General features: G+C 42.5%; 2 protein-coding genes across 3 annotated transcripts; both read left to right on the plus strand.

Moving 5' to 3' along the window:
• Positions 1-1,437: 1,437 nt before the first annotated feature.
• Positions 1,438-14,071, plus strand: LOC101762748 (histone-lysine N-methyltransferase SUVR5). 2 transcript variants are annotated; one of them, XM_004953579.2, is made up of 13 exons: positions 1,438-1,747; positions 2,731-2,996; positions 3,093-3,656; positions 4,453-4,755; positions 4,833-4,943; positions 6,034-6,141; positions 8,158-10,914; positions 11,061-11,222; positions 11,646-11,762; positions 11,851-11,954; positions 13,173-13,310; positions 13,403-13,490; positions 13,571-14,071. In XM_004953579.2, exons 2-13 carry the CDS (start codon positions 2,832-2,834, stop codon positions 13,676-13,678), a joined length of 4,725 nt encoding a protein of 1,574 aa, XP_004953636.1. In that variant the 5' UTR covers positions 1,438-1,747; positions 2,731-2,831; the 3' UTR covers positions 13,679-14,071. The 2 variants fall into 2 exon arrangements, with proteins under 2 accessions (XP_004953636.1, XP_004953635.1); XM_004953578.2 differs by having other exon boundaries at positions 2,731-3,656.
• Positions 14,072-14,592: 521 nt separating this feature from the next.
• Positions 14,593-15,340, plus strand: LOC101763424 (histone H2B.5). The gene has a single exon (XM_004953580.4). The coding sequence runs from the start codon at positions 14,683-14,685 to the stop codon at positions 15,145-15,147; it is 465 nt and encodes a 154-aa protein (XP_004953637.1). The 5' UTR covers positions 14,593-14,682; the 3' UTR covers positions 15,148-15,340.
• Positions 15,341-18,235: the final 2,895 nt, after the last annotated feature.

An 18,235-nucleotide genomic window follows, 5' to 3' on the forward strand; every position in this document is an offset into this window, starting at 1 on the left:
ATTGCAGCATGTAGGGGAGCAAAGGAGAGACGGCATGGAGTACGAATAAGAGTGTGGATGTGCGCTCAAGTGTGCAAACATGGAGGAAACACATGGCGCGAGAGAGGCGGTAGAGGAGGAGAAGGAGATGTGCCTGGGAGCTCCTACATGGCTTGTGGAAAAACTCCAAAGCCTGTTAATCCTATTTAGCTGACTATTCTAGCCAACAATTTTTTAGCGCGGGTGTACTTCATCATTTCCTTACACATGCAACAATCTGCGGACCCTCTTTTTAATATCTCAGGTAGGCTAATTCGTATAGAATTCGAGCGCAAAAGTACCAGATTCACGAGCATGAACCATCAAATTTAAATGTGAGAGTGTTGAAGTAGTATGACTAAGATGTTGAATGAGTGCATTCGAAATATTGAACAATTACAATTTTAAATGTTGAACTCCCGCTCCACGGTTGATACTCTGTTCCGCTGGCTGCTGCTACTCCACCATATTTTTCAAATAATGGAAGTCATGTACTCCTCCATTCTCTTTTGATAGTTCTATTTCACCTTAGCACAATGACCACTTATCATTCATTTAATCATGCCGTTAGCTATTTCTCATAAACAAGTGATTCATTAAGTTCGAGACTTCTCGATACCCACGCAACCAATATCACGTGGGAGAACGATGCATCATGCATCCGATCTGTGACAACCATTAAAAGGATAAATAGTCGAACTAAAATAGGACTATCAAAAGAGATTTTTTCCGACTTGGAAATATGCCTATTAAAATAGAATGGAGGGAGTATTACACAAAAAGGTCGTGGGAGATATATAAGTTTTCTTGATGCGTGAGATAACCATTGAGAGGATAAATATTTGGATTGAAATAGAACTGTCAAAAGATATTTTTTTGAATTTGATAAAAATACCTATTAAAATAAAGAGAATGAGAGAGTATTATTAGAAAGAAAAACTCGCGGGAGATATATAGGTTTTATCGGCGTGTGTCAGTATGTTTTTTTTGGATTGGGTGTAACAAGGACGCACACGACGCACCGCGCGTGTTGGGATGAAGATGATGCCGTTCATGGGCTGTTTCTTTGTCGGGCCGCGTGAATAGATGATATGTAACTTTCTTTCGCCCGGGCGGGGAAGAAGCCAGCGCTTTTTCAAGACGGGCCCGCGAGAAATGGGAAGGAATAGCTGGGCCATGCCTGCCGTTGACAATATTCGGATCAGGCCCACCTCGATGACTACTGCAGCTAGCCTTTTTGGTGGATAGATTTTGTCTTTTTTCTTGGATTTTCAGGCCCACTTCGCTAGAAACTACTCGGATTGCATCGCGTAGCTGTTTTGATAGGCCCAAACCGGCCCAAGCGGTTAATCCGGATGCGATGAAATCAGGTGGCGAGTTTTCTAGTTTTTTTTTTTTTTTTCCCGTTCTCCGTTTTCTTTCACCGGGGGAGAATCGCTCACGCCGCCCACCTCCCCCATCTCCCTCCCCCGCACGTCGCAAACCCTTCGTCGCCACCACCGCCCTCCCGCCGCGGTTCCCCTCCACGCGCCAGCGCCGCATCCCTTCTCCGGAACCCTACGTCCCGGCTACCTGCTCCCACCGCTGAATCCTCGGGCGCCCTGTTGTGGTCTCTGCCGCATCCACCTGCCTTCGCCGTCGGGCGTCGCGGAGTGCCCTCGCCGCAGCCGGGGGCGCGGCCTGTTGCGGGGGCCGAGGCCGCCTCCTTCGCGGTGCGTCGTCACGGAGGGTATTTTCCCTTTCCACTCCCTCTCCTAAGGATCGGTCACGTTCGGCTTGTTTGGGATTTGGACCGTTGAGCATTCTAGCAAATCTAGGGTCCCAGTCTATGACCGAAATCGCCTCATGGATCCTAATCCACGGTCACGTCGAACACCTAGGAGATTTCTCTTTTCACTAGGGCAATTTCACTATACACATTGGAACAGGTCGTTAGGGTTTTATGATGCAGGTATTTAACGACCCTGATATCCGTACGAAAATGCCACTATATTTTCTGCAGTTTTGCGTTTAACAGGCGCAGTATGTCCCTGTTGAAATTTTGTTTTAGCTATTTCAGAAAAAATGCCACACTGTGATTTCATGCATGTAATCTAAACGAACTTTACCTGCATGTTAGCAGTCGATGTGGCATGTTGGTTAATGTACTCTTGTCAGATTCGAAAGGATCCAGTGTATCTTAGACTCCAGCTGGGAGCTCGTTATTTGTCTAAGTATTCGTGTGACAATGCTGTCATATATGACAAGTTATTTATTACGTGCTGCCAACTGCTGAGCACAAATCCTTTCTTTGTTTCTTATTTAAGCTTGAATCAAACTCAGTGCTTCAAAAGTCGGCTGCTTAGCCCGCCTAGGCTCCAGGCCCTAAGCCCCACCCTCACACGCATAGTTTCCTTGTGACCTAGCCTGCCTAATCAGCGATCAGGCACAAGGTACCAACCTGCTGCTCGCCTAGCGTAGTACTTTCGAAAACACCACGTTTTTCCGAAATTTTAAAAATAGGGGGGGGGGGGAGGCAAAAATAATACTGTCCTGGAACACTTATCAGATTTGTTAAATAGAATGTTACATTTAAGTATAATCTAAATTTTCTGTTTAAAATGCAAGTCTGTTAGATTCTTGTGAGGTATTTAGTTTTTTTCCTTTTCCCCTCCATAATATTTTTTCTTCTAAAGTGTTGCATGCTCAGCAATCTTCTGTTTTTCCATGTAGAACAAAATCGGCAGTGCGTATGGGCTTCATGCACTTCTTTTGGAAGTTCTGCTTTATTTCATAGTGGATTGTAGACCAGAACCTGCCAATTTGCCAAAGCAATGCTGATGGACCCTCCTGTTATGCAAGTGGACTGCCAGTTGCAAAATGATGTGGAAAAAACATCATCCTATGATAGGAAACTGACCACCTCACACGGTGATTATGGGTGGACAGGCTCTGATGTCCACCCAACAAATGATGCAATAATCTGTAACCCAGTTGAGGTAGTTGAGGTTAACAATGCTTCTCAAATGGGCATAGATGATGTATCAGATTCTTCTTCCAAAAGATCTCCTATTAATTTGGGCGATTTGCCTCAGGGGACAGAACAAATAAAGAAGAATGGCGACGTTTCTTACTCCAATGATGTAAAGCTTCAGTTGAATGTAAGTACCGAAAATAATAATGGCTTGCAAAGTGATGATGGCAACTTTAATAAACAAAGTTTCTGTAAGGAGGATAGGCATCATCCTCAGGAAATCATACATCATCCTCCCACCACAATCTCGTTACCAAGTTCATGCAAACTCAATGGAGATGCCATGCCTTCTCAAGAAGAGAAAATAGCAGAAGACCATGTCAAAGTGGATGGAAATGTTGATGCACTAAGTAAAGAAGTCGGAGCTGACTTGATAGGATGTCATGCAGGGCAGAAAGAATTGCAGTGCCCGCTACAAGATCTATCAGAAATAGCCTGCAGTATTGATTTAGCACGTAATAAATCTTCTCCACAGGAAGAGACCAATACGTCTGTTTCACCATTAAATGACACAGGCCATAATGTTGATAACAATAGTTGTAATGGTGATACCAATTATAAAGGAGAAGAGCTCGATATGGGGAACTCTGGAGATGAAGATCATGCTGTAGCACTTTGGGTGAAGGTATACTTTTCTTTATTTAACCTTATAGTTGTAGATTCTTTTTTTGTGTTATATGAGGAGATATTTGTCATGTTTAAGGTCCATTACCTGTACATTTAACAGGTACACCATGTACTGCTGGGGTTGTGAACTCATAGCTATGCATGAATTTTTAACTGTAGCCTAAGTTAACACCATCTTTCGGTTAAACAATACAAGATTTGAATGATTCATGTAAAGTCTCTTCTTTAGTTCCTGTTATTAGTCCTACAAAAAGGTAACATGAGATCAAGGTGGAAGTCTTGACTAGAACGATTAGGTGGGGCTTCTTTTCATACGTGGTCTTAGAATGAATACCTTCCTGTGGCCTAATAAACATTTTTTCTTAGTAATTTCCATATCACGTTTCTTCATGATTCTGATAGAATTTTGTGATATAGATTCTGCTGGATTTCCCCCCTAAAATTGGTACACTTGCTTTCTTCTGTTTAGATAAATAGTGTATAAAGATGGGGACATGGGGTTTGCTGAAACTCAAACGATCATTTTATGTACAGTTGTACACAAACACTGAGCTTTAGTTACTGCAGGAATATGTTCCCCTTTTATGCATAATGAAAACAACATATCTGGTGCTATTTAGTAGCAAAAGTGAAAAGGAGAACTTTTGTTTGCTGATTCTTGCAAGATCAACAAGCTTGACATGCTAATACTCTGATGATATTTTTTGCTACCTTTTGTTTGGGCACATCGAGAGTTTTCATTTTCTCCAGTATCTTATCTATGAACTTGTTTTACTCTTTTCATGTGAAAACAGTGGAGAGGAAAATGGCAAACAGGAATTCGATGCTGTAGAGTAGACTATCCTTTAACTACTGTAAAGGCAAAACCAACACATGACAGGAAGAGCTATATTGTTGTTTTCTTCCCACGGACAAGATCTTATTCTTGGGTAGACATGCTACTTGTTCTTCCGATAGAGGAATGTCCTTCACCACTTGTCAATGGAACTCATCGTAAATGGAGAAAGCTGGTGAAGGATTTGGGCGTTCCTCGACGATACATCATGCAGAAACTTGCCATTTCAATGCTAAATTTAAGTGATGAGCTTCATATTGAGGTTGGTTGCGTTCTTACATGTTTTTTCTTACTTTTTGGCTCCATTGTTATTGTTGACACAGTTTGTATGTTTATTAGGCTGTAATTGATAATGCTCGGAAAGCCACAACTTGGAAAGAATTTGCTCTGGAAGCCTCTTGCTGTACAGATTACACTGATCTTGGGAAGATGCTCGTCAAACTTCAAAATGTAAATCTGAGAACCTTGTTTCATGTGGATATTTCATGGAGCATCTCGTCAACTTTGCGGTGCTTCTTACCTTTGATGATTTTTAACTCTCTTGATCTTTTCTCATGTCTACTGATTGTATTATGGAATTTTTTTTCCATGTGACTAACTAACTATGGCCTATCTCTTGATGACCTTACATGCCTACTTGTTTTGTATCCTCAATGGCAGTAAATTAAGTAGTATATTTCTGTCGACGCCTACACACCATTTTCCCTTAGCGTTTACTGGATGAACCATAGTCAATCATGTGTACCGTATGCAGTTATCTTATCTAGGATGTATTACAGAATTCTGCTATGACAATCCCCATAACATGAAATAGAGCCTGCAAATAATTATTACCATAAGCATCATCGTCAACAACAAAGCCTTTAATCTCAAGCAAGTTGGGGTATGCTAGAGATGAAACCCAACAAGGGCCATAAGAACCAGAGAGACAGACAGAAAGAAAGAACATCGCTTTCTTTCCTACATCTTGCATTTATCATAATTTTATCCTAGACAGTCTTCCTCCTCCTAAAAAAAAAATACCTGGAGCTTTATATTAGATATTGGTGGAATACCAGGCGGTACTAAGAGGCTAAGAGCAACCTTCCTTTTTATGCAACAATATTAGGATTTGTTTTTTTTTTAAATCTCAACCAACCTAGGAGGAACTAATATGAAGTAATAGGGCCTAAAAGAAGAGGACTCAAACCTAGTGTGTACATTACAACTGTCACCAACTGAGCCTGCTAACACTTAAGGAAATTACCAAGCCTTAAATTCTTTCTATGCAAAACTAAATGATCATCATCATCATCAGTCGTTTGGGTGATTGCTTAATCTCCAGCATGCTGATGTTACTTATCCTGATATTTTTTTAATCCATCTATACGAAGGCAATTCATATAGGACTAGTTTTTCATGTCTCCCTTGAGGTCAATAGATCTTCTATTATTAGTACTCCCTCTGTCCCCAAATATAAGGCACACACGCATCTAAAACCCGTCAACTGTTTCTATGTGATGTTTCTCAGCATTGTTTCACCTTAATCGTTTAATTTCAGATGATTCTTCCGGACTACATAAGCTGCCAATGGCTACAAAATCTTGACATGTGGAAACAAAAATGTATGAATGCAAAGGATGCTGAGACTATTGAAATGCTTTATGAGGTACAATACATTTTTATTCTCCTTCGTCTGCATCATTTGTTTGGAAGGTTGTGATTTAGTGGTTGTTCAGCTCGAAGGTTAGCTTTGCCATTCTTAAGCTTAGGCACATGGACCACAATTTCTTAGATAGGTATATGGATTGTTGCCTCAACTGTGGCATGTAATATCACCCTGATATGTGCCATAGACTTGTTTTTAGACTACCACAAATTTGGCTTGCTACCCTTTCGTAAGCCTAATAATTGATGTTTCCTAGATTAGTTCTTTTGCTAACTTCCCTCATTTGTGGCTGCCGTTTTGTTTGTGGATTTATCTATACTTATTGCAAAGTGGGCCATGAACCATAGAGGCCCTTAGATTTAAAGACTGCAAAAAGGGTGTGTCGGCCCATGGATCTGCCCCTAAACTTTTGCCTTCATGGGGCACAATCCAACCGGAGCCCAATATCCTCACCTGCTTTTCGTTGCGGTCTTATCCCTTCGCAAGACCTAACCCCCCCCCCACCCCCCCCACCCGGTTATTTGTCGCCACCGTCTCATTCTTTCTTCTCTAGCACATCCAGATCTGGCAGACTGTGGCCACGGCGGCGCGTGGGGAACGTAGGGGGCTGGCGGGACAAGCAGAGGTACACTGCAGACCATTTTGTTAGGGGCGCTTACGGCTTTGTGGTCTGCAGCGATAGCGCGTGGCAACGGCTAAGGCAGATCTGCATCTGCTCGCAGCCATGGATCTTGGTTTCTTGCTCAGTGGTTCTGTTGCATAGTTGAGGGGGATGAGCAGTCATGATTCTTGTTGGGAATAGAACGGATGTGGAGATGGATAGGATTTATGCCTCTTTGTGTGGAGTTTACCAGCCTTTGTTTCTTGGATTATTTTTCTTTTTAACAGCTAGCTGGTTCATGGATTCTCCACAATTGCTTGCCTAATCTTCTCTTGCTTAGTTAAATTCCTTTCTGCTAGTAGAGATCTTTCCTCTTTGGTCAGTGTTTACTGACTGCTGTGTAGAGATTTGTCATCAATGGGTTACCCACAAGGCCTATCTGGTTCCATGAAAATAGGTTCTGGCCATGCGTGGCAAATACATGGGTGTATCTAACCAGCCCAGTTGCATCTACTTTCTTTGATGATTACCTCTGTTTTAATTGTTCCTAATATGTTATTGGATAATGTCTTGTTTCTCTATGTTTTACATTCCAACTTCTTTACTTCATTGCGTTCTTAGAAATACCTAAGTTATTTGGTGGCTAGGAATAGGATTCTGTATGCTAACCCTAGTTATTCAGTGAAATACTTATGGTTGTGTTAAAAATCATTCGAATTCCTCACACAAGATCTGCAGAAGCACTCGTAGTTTTTGCCCTACAGATTGTTTTTGTGACTTGTGGCTATGTGTTTCTTACCAAATTCATCTGAAACATAAGGTTTATGCATTTTTAGGTGGCTGCATGTTTTTTCTACTACATGTATGCATACATTGTTCTAGATTTAGTGGTAGAAACGGTGTTTAGATGACATAATTAAAATTTTAAGATTTGACTGGTATTTTTCTTTGTATATGCATATGTGCTACATTTAAGGTGAACCTACAAAGAGCTTGGTAACTCTGTTTTCTATGTGTTGATTTTGGTTATTTAGCCAATTGACAATTTTTTATTTCAAAACATCAAGCCTTGTCATTCATTGTAGTATATTTTTTAATCACAAGTAGAATCCTCTCTGTGTTACAACAACTAGATCATTTCTTGACAAACAATTGTTAAATTACGCTCTATCGTGACATCCCTTTAGTATCATCAGGTATGTCAAAAATGCAATTGGTGTTATGTAATTTGATTTTGTTGAAGCAACTGGATTCATTCTTAATTTTTCTTTACTGCTGAGATATGGTAGTCTTTGTGTTTTTTCTGCACTATTTCCAGAGTTCCGGTGTCTAATATTGATTATTCCCTGTTACTTAATTTTCTTATTCTGATGAAAGTGTAGCCAATCGTTTTTATTTCCTCTCTTCTTCAACAGGAACTTAGGCAGTCTGTTCTTTGGAGCAAGGTTGAGGAATTGCAGAATGCATCAGTGCAGCCTGAATTAGTCCCTGAGTGGAAAACATGGAAACAAGAAGTCATGAAACAGTACTTTCCATTGCATCCTGCTGGTAATGTTGGCAACTTTGAGAAAAACAATTGTTACAATGATCCAGCTTTAGATCAACAAGTTAGTAGAAAGCGTCCAAAACTTGAAGTCCGCAGAGGAGAGACACAAATTTCACACATGGGGGAGGTTGGCCAGACTGCAAAAGAGGACCCAAACCCAAATAATCTTCCTAGTAACTCTGTCATGCATGAAACTGTAGGTGCATTGGAAGTAATAAATCAGAATAATGCTGGCACATTCCCTGGAAATTCTGGTGCCAATGAGACCACAGCATCCGGTAGTGCCAATCCAGCTTTGCAGAATGCTAGACTTGAGTTAGATTCATTCAAGAGTTCACGGCAGTGTTCTGCATACATTGAAGCAAAGGGAAGGCAGTGTGGTAGGTGGGCAAATGATGGTGATATTTACTGTTGCGTGCACCAAAGTATGCATTTTCTTGACCATTCTAGGGAGGACAAGGCACTTACTGTTGAAGCTCCATTGTGCAGTGGTATGACTAATATGGGTAGAAAATGCAAGCATCGAGCTCAGCATGGTACTACTTTTTGTAAAAAGCACCGCCTCCGGACAAACTTGGATGCAATGCACCCTGAAAATCTGTTGGGTTCATCTGAGGTACCCCATATGAGGGAAGAATCTCCGAATAAGTGGGTAGAAGAAGTTTCTAAGTCACAAACAATGTACAGCGTAGACTCTGAAACAGATAAGAATGTCCAGGCTGCTATGCAAGTGAAATTGATGCCCACTGTGGCTACAGAGATCTCAGGTGAAAAAGCTTGTGCAACGGAGAAAATTGATCTGTGCACTGCGTCAACTTCCATCACAAATACTGATGATGTTCCTCTTTGTATTGGAATTCGCTCTCATGACAGTATTGTTGAGTGCCAAGATTATGCCAAGCGACATACTCTTTACTGTGAGAAGCACCTTCCAAAGTTTCTTAAACGTGCCAGGAATGGAAAGAGTCGACTTGTTTCTAAAGATGTCTTCGTCAATCTTCTGAAGGGTTGCACATCAAGGAAAGATAAAATTTGTTTACACCAAGCTTGTGAATTTCTTTATTGGTTCTTGAGAAACAACCTTTCTCATCAACGCACCGGTCTTGGTAGTGACCATATGCCCCAGATACTGGTTGAAGCGTCCAAAAATCCAGATGTTGGACAGTTTTTGTTGAAGTTGATATCTACTGAGAGAGAGAAATTGGAAAATCTCTGGGGCTTTGGTACAAATAGATCTAAGCAAATCTATTCTGAAAACAAAGAAGGATCTGCGGTGTTGTTGCATGAAGAGGGAGCTAATCTTTCATCCGGTCCGAAGTGCAAAATTTGTACTCATGAGTTCTCTGATGACCAAGCTCTTGGATTACATTGGACATCTGCCCATAAAAAGGAATCCCGGTGGCTGTTCAGAGGTTATTCTTGTGCTGTATGCATGGAATCGTTTACCAACAAGAAAGTTCTTGAAAGACATGTGCAGGATGTTCATGGGGCTCAATACCTCCAGTATTCAATTCTCATTCGATGTATGTCATGCAACAGCAATTTTTTGAACACAGATCTGTTGTACCCACACATAGTTTCTGATCATGCCCAACAGTTCAGGCTTCTTGATGTCCCTCAACGACCTAACGGTCGATCTGTTCAACAAACAGAAGGGACAAGTGGTATGCTCCTTTATGATAATCACAACGTTGAGAAGGATGATGGCTCACAGAAGTTCGCCTGCAGATTATGCGGGCTCAGATTTGATCTTCTACCAGATCTTGGCCGCCACCATCAAGTCGCTCATATGGACTCAAGTGCTGTGGGCAACATTCCACCGGGATGTGGAAAGTATCAGCTTAACCGTGGTCGACATTACTATTCTGCTTTCAAGAAAAGTTTACGGCCAACAAGTACATTAAAGAAGAGTAGTAGCTCTGGAATTGAGAAAAGTTTCAAGTTTCAAAGCTCCGGCCTATCTATGGTAAGATCACAAACAGTTGAATCTGAAACAGCCAGCCTAGGCAAGTTACCAGATTTCCAATGCTCAGATGTCGCAGAAACTTTGTTTTCCAAGATTCAAAAGACAAGACCCCATCCAAGCAACCTTGATATTTTATCTGTTGCCCGTTCTGTATGCTGTAAGACAAATCTTCTTGCTGCATTGGAAGTTAAATATGGATCTCTACCTGAGAACATATTTGTGAAAGCTGCGAAGCTATGTAGTGACAATGGCATCCAAATTGATTGGCATCACGAGGAGTTCGTTTGCCCTAAAGGTTGCAAGTCTAGATATAATTCAAATGCTTTGCCTCCTATACAGCTCATGTCAGCTGATTTTCCAGAAGCTCCTTCTGTGATTGATCCTCCAAATATTGATGAAATGTGGGACATGGATGAATATCATTATGTTCTTGATTCAAAGCACTTTGTATGGAAGCTTAAAAAGGAGAGAGTTGTTCTCTGTGAAGATGTAAGCTTTGGCAGGGAGGAAGTTCCAATTGTCTGTGTCATTGATGTCGATGCAAAAGATTCTTTCAGTACGAAGCCTGAAGAACTTCTGCCACATGGCAGTTCTGTGCCGTGGCAAGGTTTGCACTATATCACAAAGCGTGTGATGGATTCATCTCTTGTTGATTCAGAGGTACTCTTTTGGATTATCGTATCTTTTTAGTAATTGATATATATGAACATATTTAATAAAGGGGCCTATGTTTTGGATATATGCACATCTCATGTCACTTTATTCATCTTCAGAAAAATGTTTTCTAACAAGTTGTGTTTCTGCAGAACTCTATGCCTGGGTGTGCATGTTCTCATACTGAATGTTTCCCTGAGAAATGTGATCACGTGAGTCTCTTTGACGGTGTGTACGATAACCTGGTGGATATCCATGGGACACCAATGCATGGCAGATTTGCATATGATGAAGATAGTAAAATTATTTTACAGGTAATGATCTGCATTACCACATCTTTTAGTTCAAGATTTTTCTATTGCCATATGAAAAAAGTTACACCAAACAACTGGCTTTAGTATTTAGTTTTTCAACTGTCTGATTAGTCTATTCATTCTTGTTCCCGACTTTATCATACACCAATAAGGTGGTGGATATCGTTTTATGTGAAAGTGATGTTAAAACTAATGTGCTTCGTCTAAGGCTTGGGGCCTAAATGACGTGGTCTTGGTCCACACTTCTGGTAGTAGGCTATTTTAATTAGGTTATACATTTTAGTACTTGTTCATAATACTCGGAATAGTTTGGGATCCACCTTGTTCGTAATACTATGAATAACTTGGGCTCCACCATTTTATTATTTTTTCTTTCTTATTCTATATTATTTAATCTGTACCTGTGTACTTACTGATTGGCAGGAAGGGTATCCAATATATGAGTGCAATTCATCATGTACTTGCAACTCATCCTGCCAGAATAAAGTATTGCAGAAAGGGCTGCTTGTTAAGTTGGAACTCTTCAGAACTGAGAATAAGGTGAAGTACTCCCCAAGATGGATTTACTGATCCACGTCTGCACCTTACTGCCCCTTGATATTTATTTTAACGCCGTCAAATTGTGCAGGGCTGGGCTATTAGAGCTGCTGAACCTATTCCACAGGGCACCTTTGTCTGCGAGTATGTTGGTGAAGTCGTAAAGACCGATGAGGCCATGAAGACTGCAGAAAGGTTTGTCATTCTTTTCCTATGTTTTTTTTATCTGAACTTGAGAATAATTGATGGAAGTTACGTTGTGCAGAAAATGACCTTCAAGAAACTTTCCATTGTTATATTTCCACACTATCTTGTTCATAACAGCACATGCATAGCTAAATGCTGAATTCATTATCCAATGGCTAGTTCATCTAACATTTTTGGAGATGTGCACTTAACCATCGAGTGCCATAGCTAGGTGGATTTGAGTTATTGGTATGTGAGTTTTGAATGGCTTCCTTTTCTTGTACTGATGGGATGCATTTCACTGAGGTAGTGTTTGGCTAGGTGTTTTGTAACGGGATCTGATTACGTAAAGCAACTGATATGTAATCGGGTCACACTGTAAAGCGATATGGCCCCGTAGAAATCCGATACCGCTCACGCCTGGGTGTAATCAGATCACTTCATGTACTTGTCTCCCCTCGACGGCTCGGCCGTCGTCTTCGTCAAGCTTGTGCCCCCTTTGTCAGTGCCACCCATCACCACTGCCTCCTCACGTCCTAGCATGGATCCACCGCTTCCCTGCCTCCCCGCCTCTTCTAATCTCCAGCTCCGCTCCACCAGTCTGCCTCAGCCATTTCCCTCTTACAGATGCTGCTGCCTGGGAAGAGATCTAATGGATGTCTCCTCCGACGAGCAACGTTTTTGGCTTCCAACCAGGCTTTGCACCCATCTCCACGGCGACCCAGCTTGGTCTCATCGACGTTACACCTCACGAGATTCCTTATCCTAATTTTTGTCAATATAATGTGCGATCTCAAGTTCAATTTGCAGTTGCGCCTCCGGTTGAAACGGAAGCAGCCCAATGAGATGAGGATGGGAAATTTCAGTTGCCTTCTTGGATTTGTTGCCTTTTTATATGTTTCTCTGTTGTGTTCTCGTGGAAATCTTCAGAATTTATATGTACAAATTTATATTATTTGCATTGGATTTTGTTCAGCTGCGTGTTTCGATTTGATTATGGGGACCGTTACATTCCTGAACCAAACTAAGCTCGTTTTCATGAGTTTCTTTTCCATTACCGCTGTGATTAGATACCGTTTCTATTTACGTTTACAGCACCCCAACCAAACACTACCTGAATTCTCATGCCAAGCAAAACTGACCTCTAATACAATACTGGCAATTCTAGTGGATTTATGATGTATAATTATTTGTTCTTTGAAACTGATGAGAATTTCTTAATTTCAGGATGTCAAGTAGTGAGTGCAGTTACTTGTTTGACATTGCTTCTCAGATTGATAGGGAAAGAGTTCAGACTGTAGGGACTGTCAAATACATGATTGATGCCACAAGATCTGGAAATGTGTCCCGCTTTATTAATCACAGGTAATTGAACTATTGTATTACTGGAGCATCCAACGCTGGAACAAGTTTATTCTGGAGACAGTATTCATTTGTGCCTGTTGCCTTGATAACAGCTGTTCCCCAAATCTCAGTACCCGTTTGGTTTTGGTGGAGAGCAAAGATTGCCAGCTTGCTCACATTGGCTTGTTTGCTAATCAAGATGTAAGAATCTATATATCTCATTTCCAATATATTGGGTCTTTATTTCGACCGGTTCTGATTGTTGCTATGCTCTTCTTCAGATTGCTGCGGGAGAAGAACTCGCATATGATTACCGACAAAAGCTTGTACCAGGCGATGGCTGCCCCTGCCATTGTGGATCCAAGAATTGCCGAGGCCGTGTCTATTGATATTTGCAGGAAGACAATAAGGAAGTGTCCAACGCTCGGTTGCAGATCTTCCGAAGCTTAAACAGTTGTAGGCAGCAGAGCGGTTTAGCATAGTTTTTTTTCTAGAGCTCCGAGTGCAGGGGTAGGATCTCTTCATGCAACCAATAGGGATTGTGATATACGACTTACAAGCAGGCATTAGGCACAGTGGCACACCATAGATGTTGATTTTAGTCGTCGTACCATCATGCTTAACTGATTGTTTGTTAGACGCAGCCTGAAATGAAAGCAATTCAGGCTGCTATTGCGTGTAGGTGAGATTCTTTATCATTGTAAAATACCTTCATTCAAATTTTACTGCTCATGAGCACCATCATCGAAGTGAGTTAAACCGGTTATCCCAATTTTTCGTTTTTTGCGCGCATGGTCTGTGGCATGGTGCGTGTATTGTTCATAGTTATCCTAATTGCATGATGGCTATCAGAACAAAGAGGTGAGGATCTTTTTCTTCGAGGAAAAAGAAGTGATCTTAGTGACGTAATAAATTTAAGTTTCTTTTGTTGGTAAGAATTACTAGCAGTATTCGCAAAATTTAAATTTCGGTATAATAAATATTAAAATATTCGTCAATTTCAATGCTTGCCATCAAGCTCCCGCGTCCGGCCCAGCAACGGAAATTCCACCTCACCTGTCTATGACCTATGGGTCCACTCCCGCGTCACGAAAGCGCCCGCCGAAACCAATTTCCCTCCGTCTCCTCCCGCCCACGCTTTCGCCACGTCAACGATCCCGGTCTCAAACGCATCTGAGCCGTCCAGGCTAAAAGCCAGCAACGCCTCGCGCTCCTCCACGCCAGCGATCCGCGGCATCCACCCATCCACCAATCAGCATGCACCGCTTTCCTCTATAAAGCAACCGCCCCCGTCCCCATCTTCTCCCCCACAAATCTTCCTTCCCAGCGCATCCTCGCATTCCAACAAAGCAAACCCTCGTTTCCCAGCACCGAGAGAATCCGAGCAGAATCGATGGCGCCCAAGGCGGAGAAGAAGCCGGCGGCCAAGAAGCCCGCTGAGGAGGAGCCCGCGGAGAAGGCTGCGCCAGCGGAGAAGGCCCCCGCGGGCAAGAAGCCCAAGGCGGAGAAGCGGCTTCCGGCGGGCAAGTCCGCCGGCAAGGAGGGCGGCGACAAGAAGGGCAAGAAGAAGGCCAAGAAGAGCGTGGAGACCTACAAGATCTACATCTTCAAGGTCCTCAAGCAGGTGCACCCCGACATCGGCATCTCCTCCAAGGCCATGTCCATCATGAACTCCTTCATCAACGACATCTTCGAGAAGCTCGCCGCGGAGGCCGCCAAGCTCGCCCGCTACAACAAGAAGCCCACCATCACCTCCCGCGAGATCCAGACCTCGGTGCGCCTCGTCCTCCCCGGGGAGCTCGCCAAGCACGCCGTCTCGGAGGGCACCAAGGCCGTGACCAAGTTCACCTCGTCTTAGGTTATATGATGATAGGCTCGTTTGAGGATAGCTGTGATGTGCTTCGTCTCCTGCTAGTAGTTGTAGTTCAGAGACTTGGCTGGTGTGGTGTAGTGAACTGTTGCGGTGGCTTTTGAATTGTATGAATTGTCATGGTGGAAATGGAAGGCTATTGTTATCTGAATCATAATCATATTATGCTTGTTTTGTGATTCGTGATATAGTAATTTACAAGCTTTAATTCTTGTTTTAGATATGTTTGGCAGTATACAACTCTCAGCAGTTTGTGGTTCCGATTTGTAGGAGTTGTCAATTTGATTTCCCCTTTCTGAACTATGGTACTAGAGTATGGGTTTTGAGTTTTCGAGTCCAATGTTCCCTCTTCCAAATTCCAGCTTCTTGCATGATGAACCTGTTGTTGCGTTCTAGCTCTGTTAAAAAATCTTAGAGCGAACTGAAACTTGAAAGTAGGCAGTGCAGTCGGTGTGGATTTGAATTTTGGGAGAGGGAAAAAGCTTTTGGTCGCGAAATATTTTGGGCGGGGTTTGGGAATGGGGAGTCAGACCTGTTTTTGGCGCCTCTTCAAAATTTCCAGCAACTAAACCAAAGCAGGCCGCAGAGGTCGTCCTAATGTTTTTTTCGGGTTTAGAAGGCCGCGGCTTTCCTCAACAAAATACAAAGGACAGTCCAAGCCGAAGAAGGGTGGGAATTCATTTTTTTGCACTGGACGCGCTGTAGCCGACGAGCCGTCGTCAATCCCGGCACGACAGAGCATGGAGACGACACGAATGAAATCGAGGTGGAGACGGAACAGCAGCAACACCACCACCACCTGTAGTCTGTAGATCACCACCAGCCCACCAAACCAAACTAAAAGGAGAGCCAAGCAAGCAGAGAGAGGAGTGAGTCTGTGTGAAGTCGATTTAACCGGCCCACCAAGATACTTCCCGACCCAACAATACGACGCCGACAGGCGCAGGCCCATTCGCAGCCGAAAAAGGGCAAGAAACGCCAAGGACAGCCCACATGGCAGACAGAGCGCCTAAGCGGGTCACCGGCCTTTCAAGAAAGCGGGGTCACCGGCCGAGTGGCGCGGGGAAACAAACAAAGAGAAGAAAAAAAAAAAGTCAGAACGCCCTCTCGCTTGTATTGTGAAACAAAAGCCGACCCTGTCCGCTAGCAAAAAGACAAGTGAACAAAACTATGTACAGGCAGTAACTATTATTCGAGGCTCGAGGGCGCCCCAAGCTGGGTGACATGTCGCCGTCGTGCAGTACGGCGAAGTGGAGCGGCGGTGCATGGCTTTTGGCTTCTTTTGGCCTCAGGACTCAGGAGCCAAGCCAGAGCGGGTCCAGGGGTTTCGTCACTGTTCATAGCCAAGCCCAGTAGACTTCCTACGAAAACAACAGCCAAGCGCCCAAGCTACTATTTGATTTTAATCGGAAGGCTGGTTCGTTCCTGCCGCCTGGCATCGCTGCTTAGATTTGCTTAGGCGCCAGATGGGCTCTGTCAAATGGCTGTACGCCTGTACTGTGCCCTTTCCTCCTCTTCTTCTTCTTTTTTTCCTTTGAACCGGCCTGTTCGCTTCAACTTATCAACCGACTTATCAGCCACCAAACAGTATTTTTCTTTCACAACAAATCAGCCGTTTCAGCTTTTCAGCTAGCTTATAAGTCCAGCCGAACAGATGTAAGTGTCTGTGTTGAAGTTCATGTAGCACACTCTTATCTCAACAGCGCACAGCACTATCAACCGGATCCGTCAGCCTTTTTGTTTTGTTTGGATATCCATGCATATGCTGCACGGCATGTTTTCAGCGCCGGACAGAGACGGAAGCATCTGATGCAAGAAAAACGGCCGGGTCCGATGCCCCATTGACCGCCCTTTCCCCCCCTCAGCAACACATGCATGTGCTCCATGGGGCTAGCACATCTAGCGGACCCTCAATGACGAAATTTATAATACACTCCATCTCAATTCAAATTTTGCGTTATAGTAAACATATTATGATGACGACACATGACAGGTCTAGTTGTTTTAGGAAGTGATAATTCATTATATGTAATGTAGATAGGTGTAAAACCAAGGTTGCAATTGTCGTTGTAGGTGATAAAAAATCACATATTTGAATTACCAAATATTAATTGGTGGATTATTTAGAGCTTCAGCATTTTCTTAGATGAGAAATCCTAAAAGAAGGGAAAATCCTATAAATTCTCATAAAAAGCAAAATATCCGACCATCATTTATGGACCCTAGCATCACTAAAAAAATAGCCATCGAATTTAATCTTTCTCTAAATTATTATCCAGATTTGCCATCATACAAGAATCAAACAAAGTACCAATAATGTGTACTTCTAAATGACCCACAGCTTCCGTTGGGAAAACTAACACAAAGAAACCAAATACCTATTTGCGAATTGTCCACATGTACCTTTGTAACAAGACTAATAAAATGTCCCTGTCTTGGTTTGCTCTCCATGCTTTTCTTTATATAGAAAAACGTCTCTCTCAATCATTTGGGGGAGTATGGAGACCAGACTAAATAAAAATATTATACGATGGACTGATATCCATATAATAGATATGGCGAGCATGAGAAAAAAGCTAAGAAAAAATAACCGTGCGCAAGATTCTGATTCGGTGGAGAATATAGTAAGGCACGTGATCATGCAGATACATTGATCACCTCTAAAATCATAAACCATAGACATGAGGGCAAACTGAGTGAGCTCAAGTGGTTAAATTTGTTGTGGTGAAACCTATCCATCCAGGTTCGAGACTCATCACGGGTGACTGTATTTTCTTAGACTTATTTAGGACCGACTCAGCACAGCACGGGTCTTCCAATTGTGCAAAAAAAAGAACATTCCATAACTATACATTACTCATTAAGTATTTTTTTAAATATTGTTAGCTAGCACGTGTAGATGCATGGGTTGATGGGCCAGTTACATATAGATAAATTTTCAGACTAGTATATATTTATTTAATAACGAAGTCAAGAGCACGGCTGCATTATCTCCATATCATCAGATTCGCCAAATCGCACAATGATTCGACCAGAATTGTAAAGGTACTAGTCACTATGAGGCCCGAACATGATA

This window comes from Setaria italica, chromosome I (genome assembly GCF_000263155.2).
Source record: "Setaria italica strain Yugu1 chromosome I, Setaria_italica_v2.0, whole genome shotgun sequence".
Classification (NCBI taxonomy): Eukaryota; Viridiplantae; Streptophyta; class Magnoliopsida; order Poales; family Poaceae; genus Setaria; species Setaria italica.

What these genes read in the sequence shown, in the direction of transcription:
- LOC101762748 (XM_004953578.2), top strand. Translation starts at nt 2,832, where the DNA reads ATGCTGATGGACCCTCCTGTTATGCAAGTGGACTGCCAGTTGCAAAAT. An exon ending in ATAGTAAAATTATTTTACAG is followed by an intron (nt 11,223 to 11,645) that starts GTAATGATCTGC and finishes ACTGATTGGCAG; the next exon opens with GAAGGGTATCCAATATATGA. An exon ending in GCCATGAAGACTGCAGAAAG is followed by an intron (nt 11,955 to 13,172) that starts GTTTGTCATTCT and finishes TCTTAATTTCAG; the next exon opens with GATGTCAAGTAGTGAGTGCA.
- LOC101763424 (XM_004953580.4), top strand. Translation starts at nt 14,683, where the DNA reads ATGGCGCCCAAGGCGGAGAAGAAGCCGGCGGCCAAGAAGCCCGCTGAG.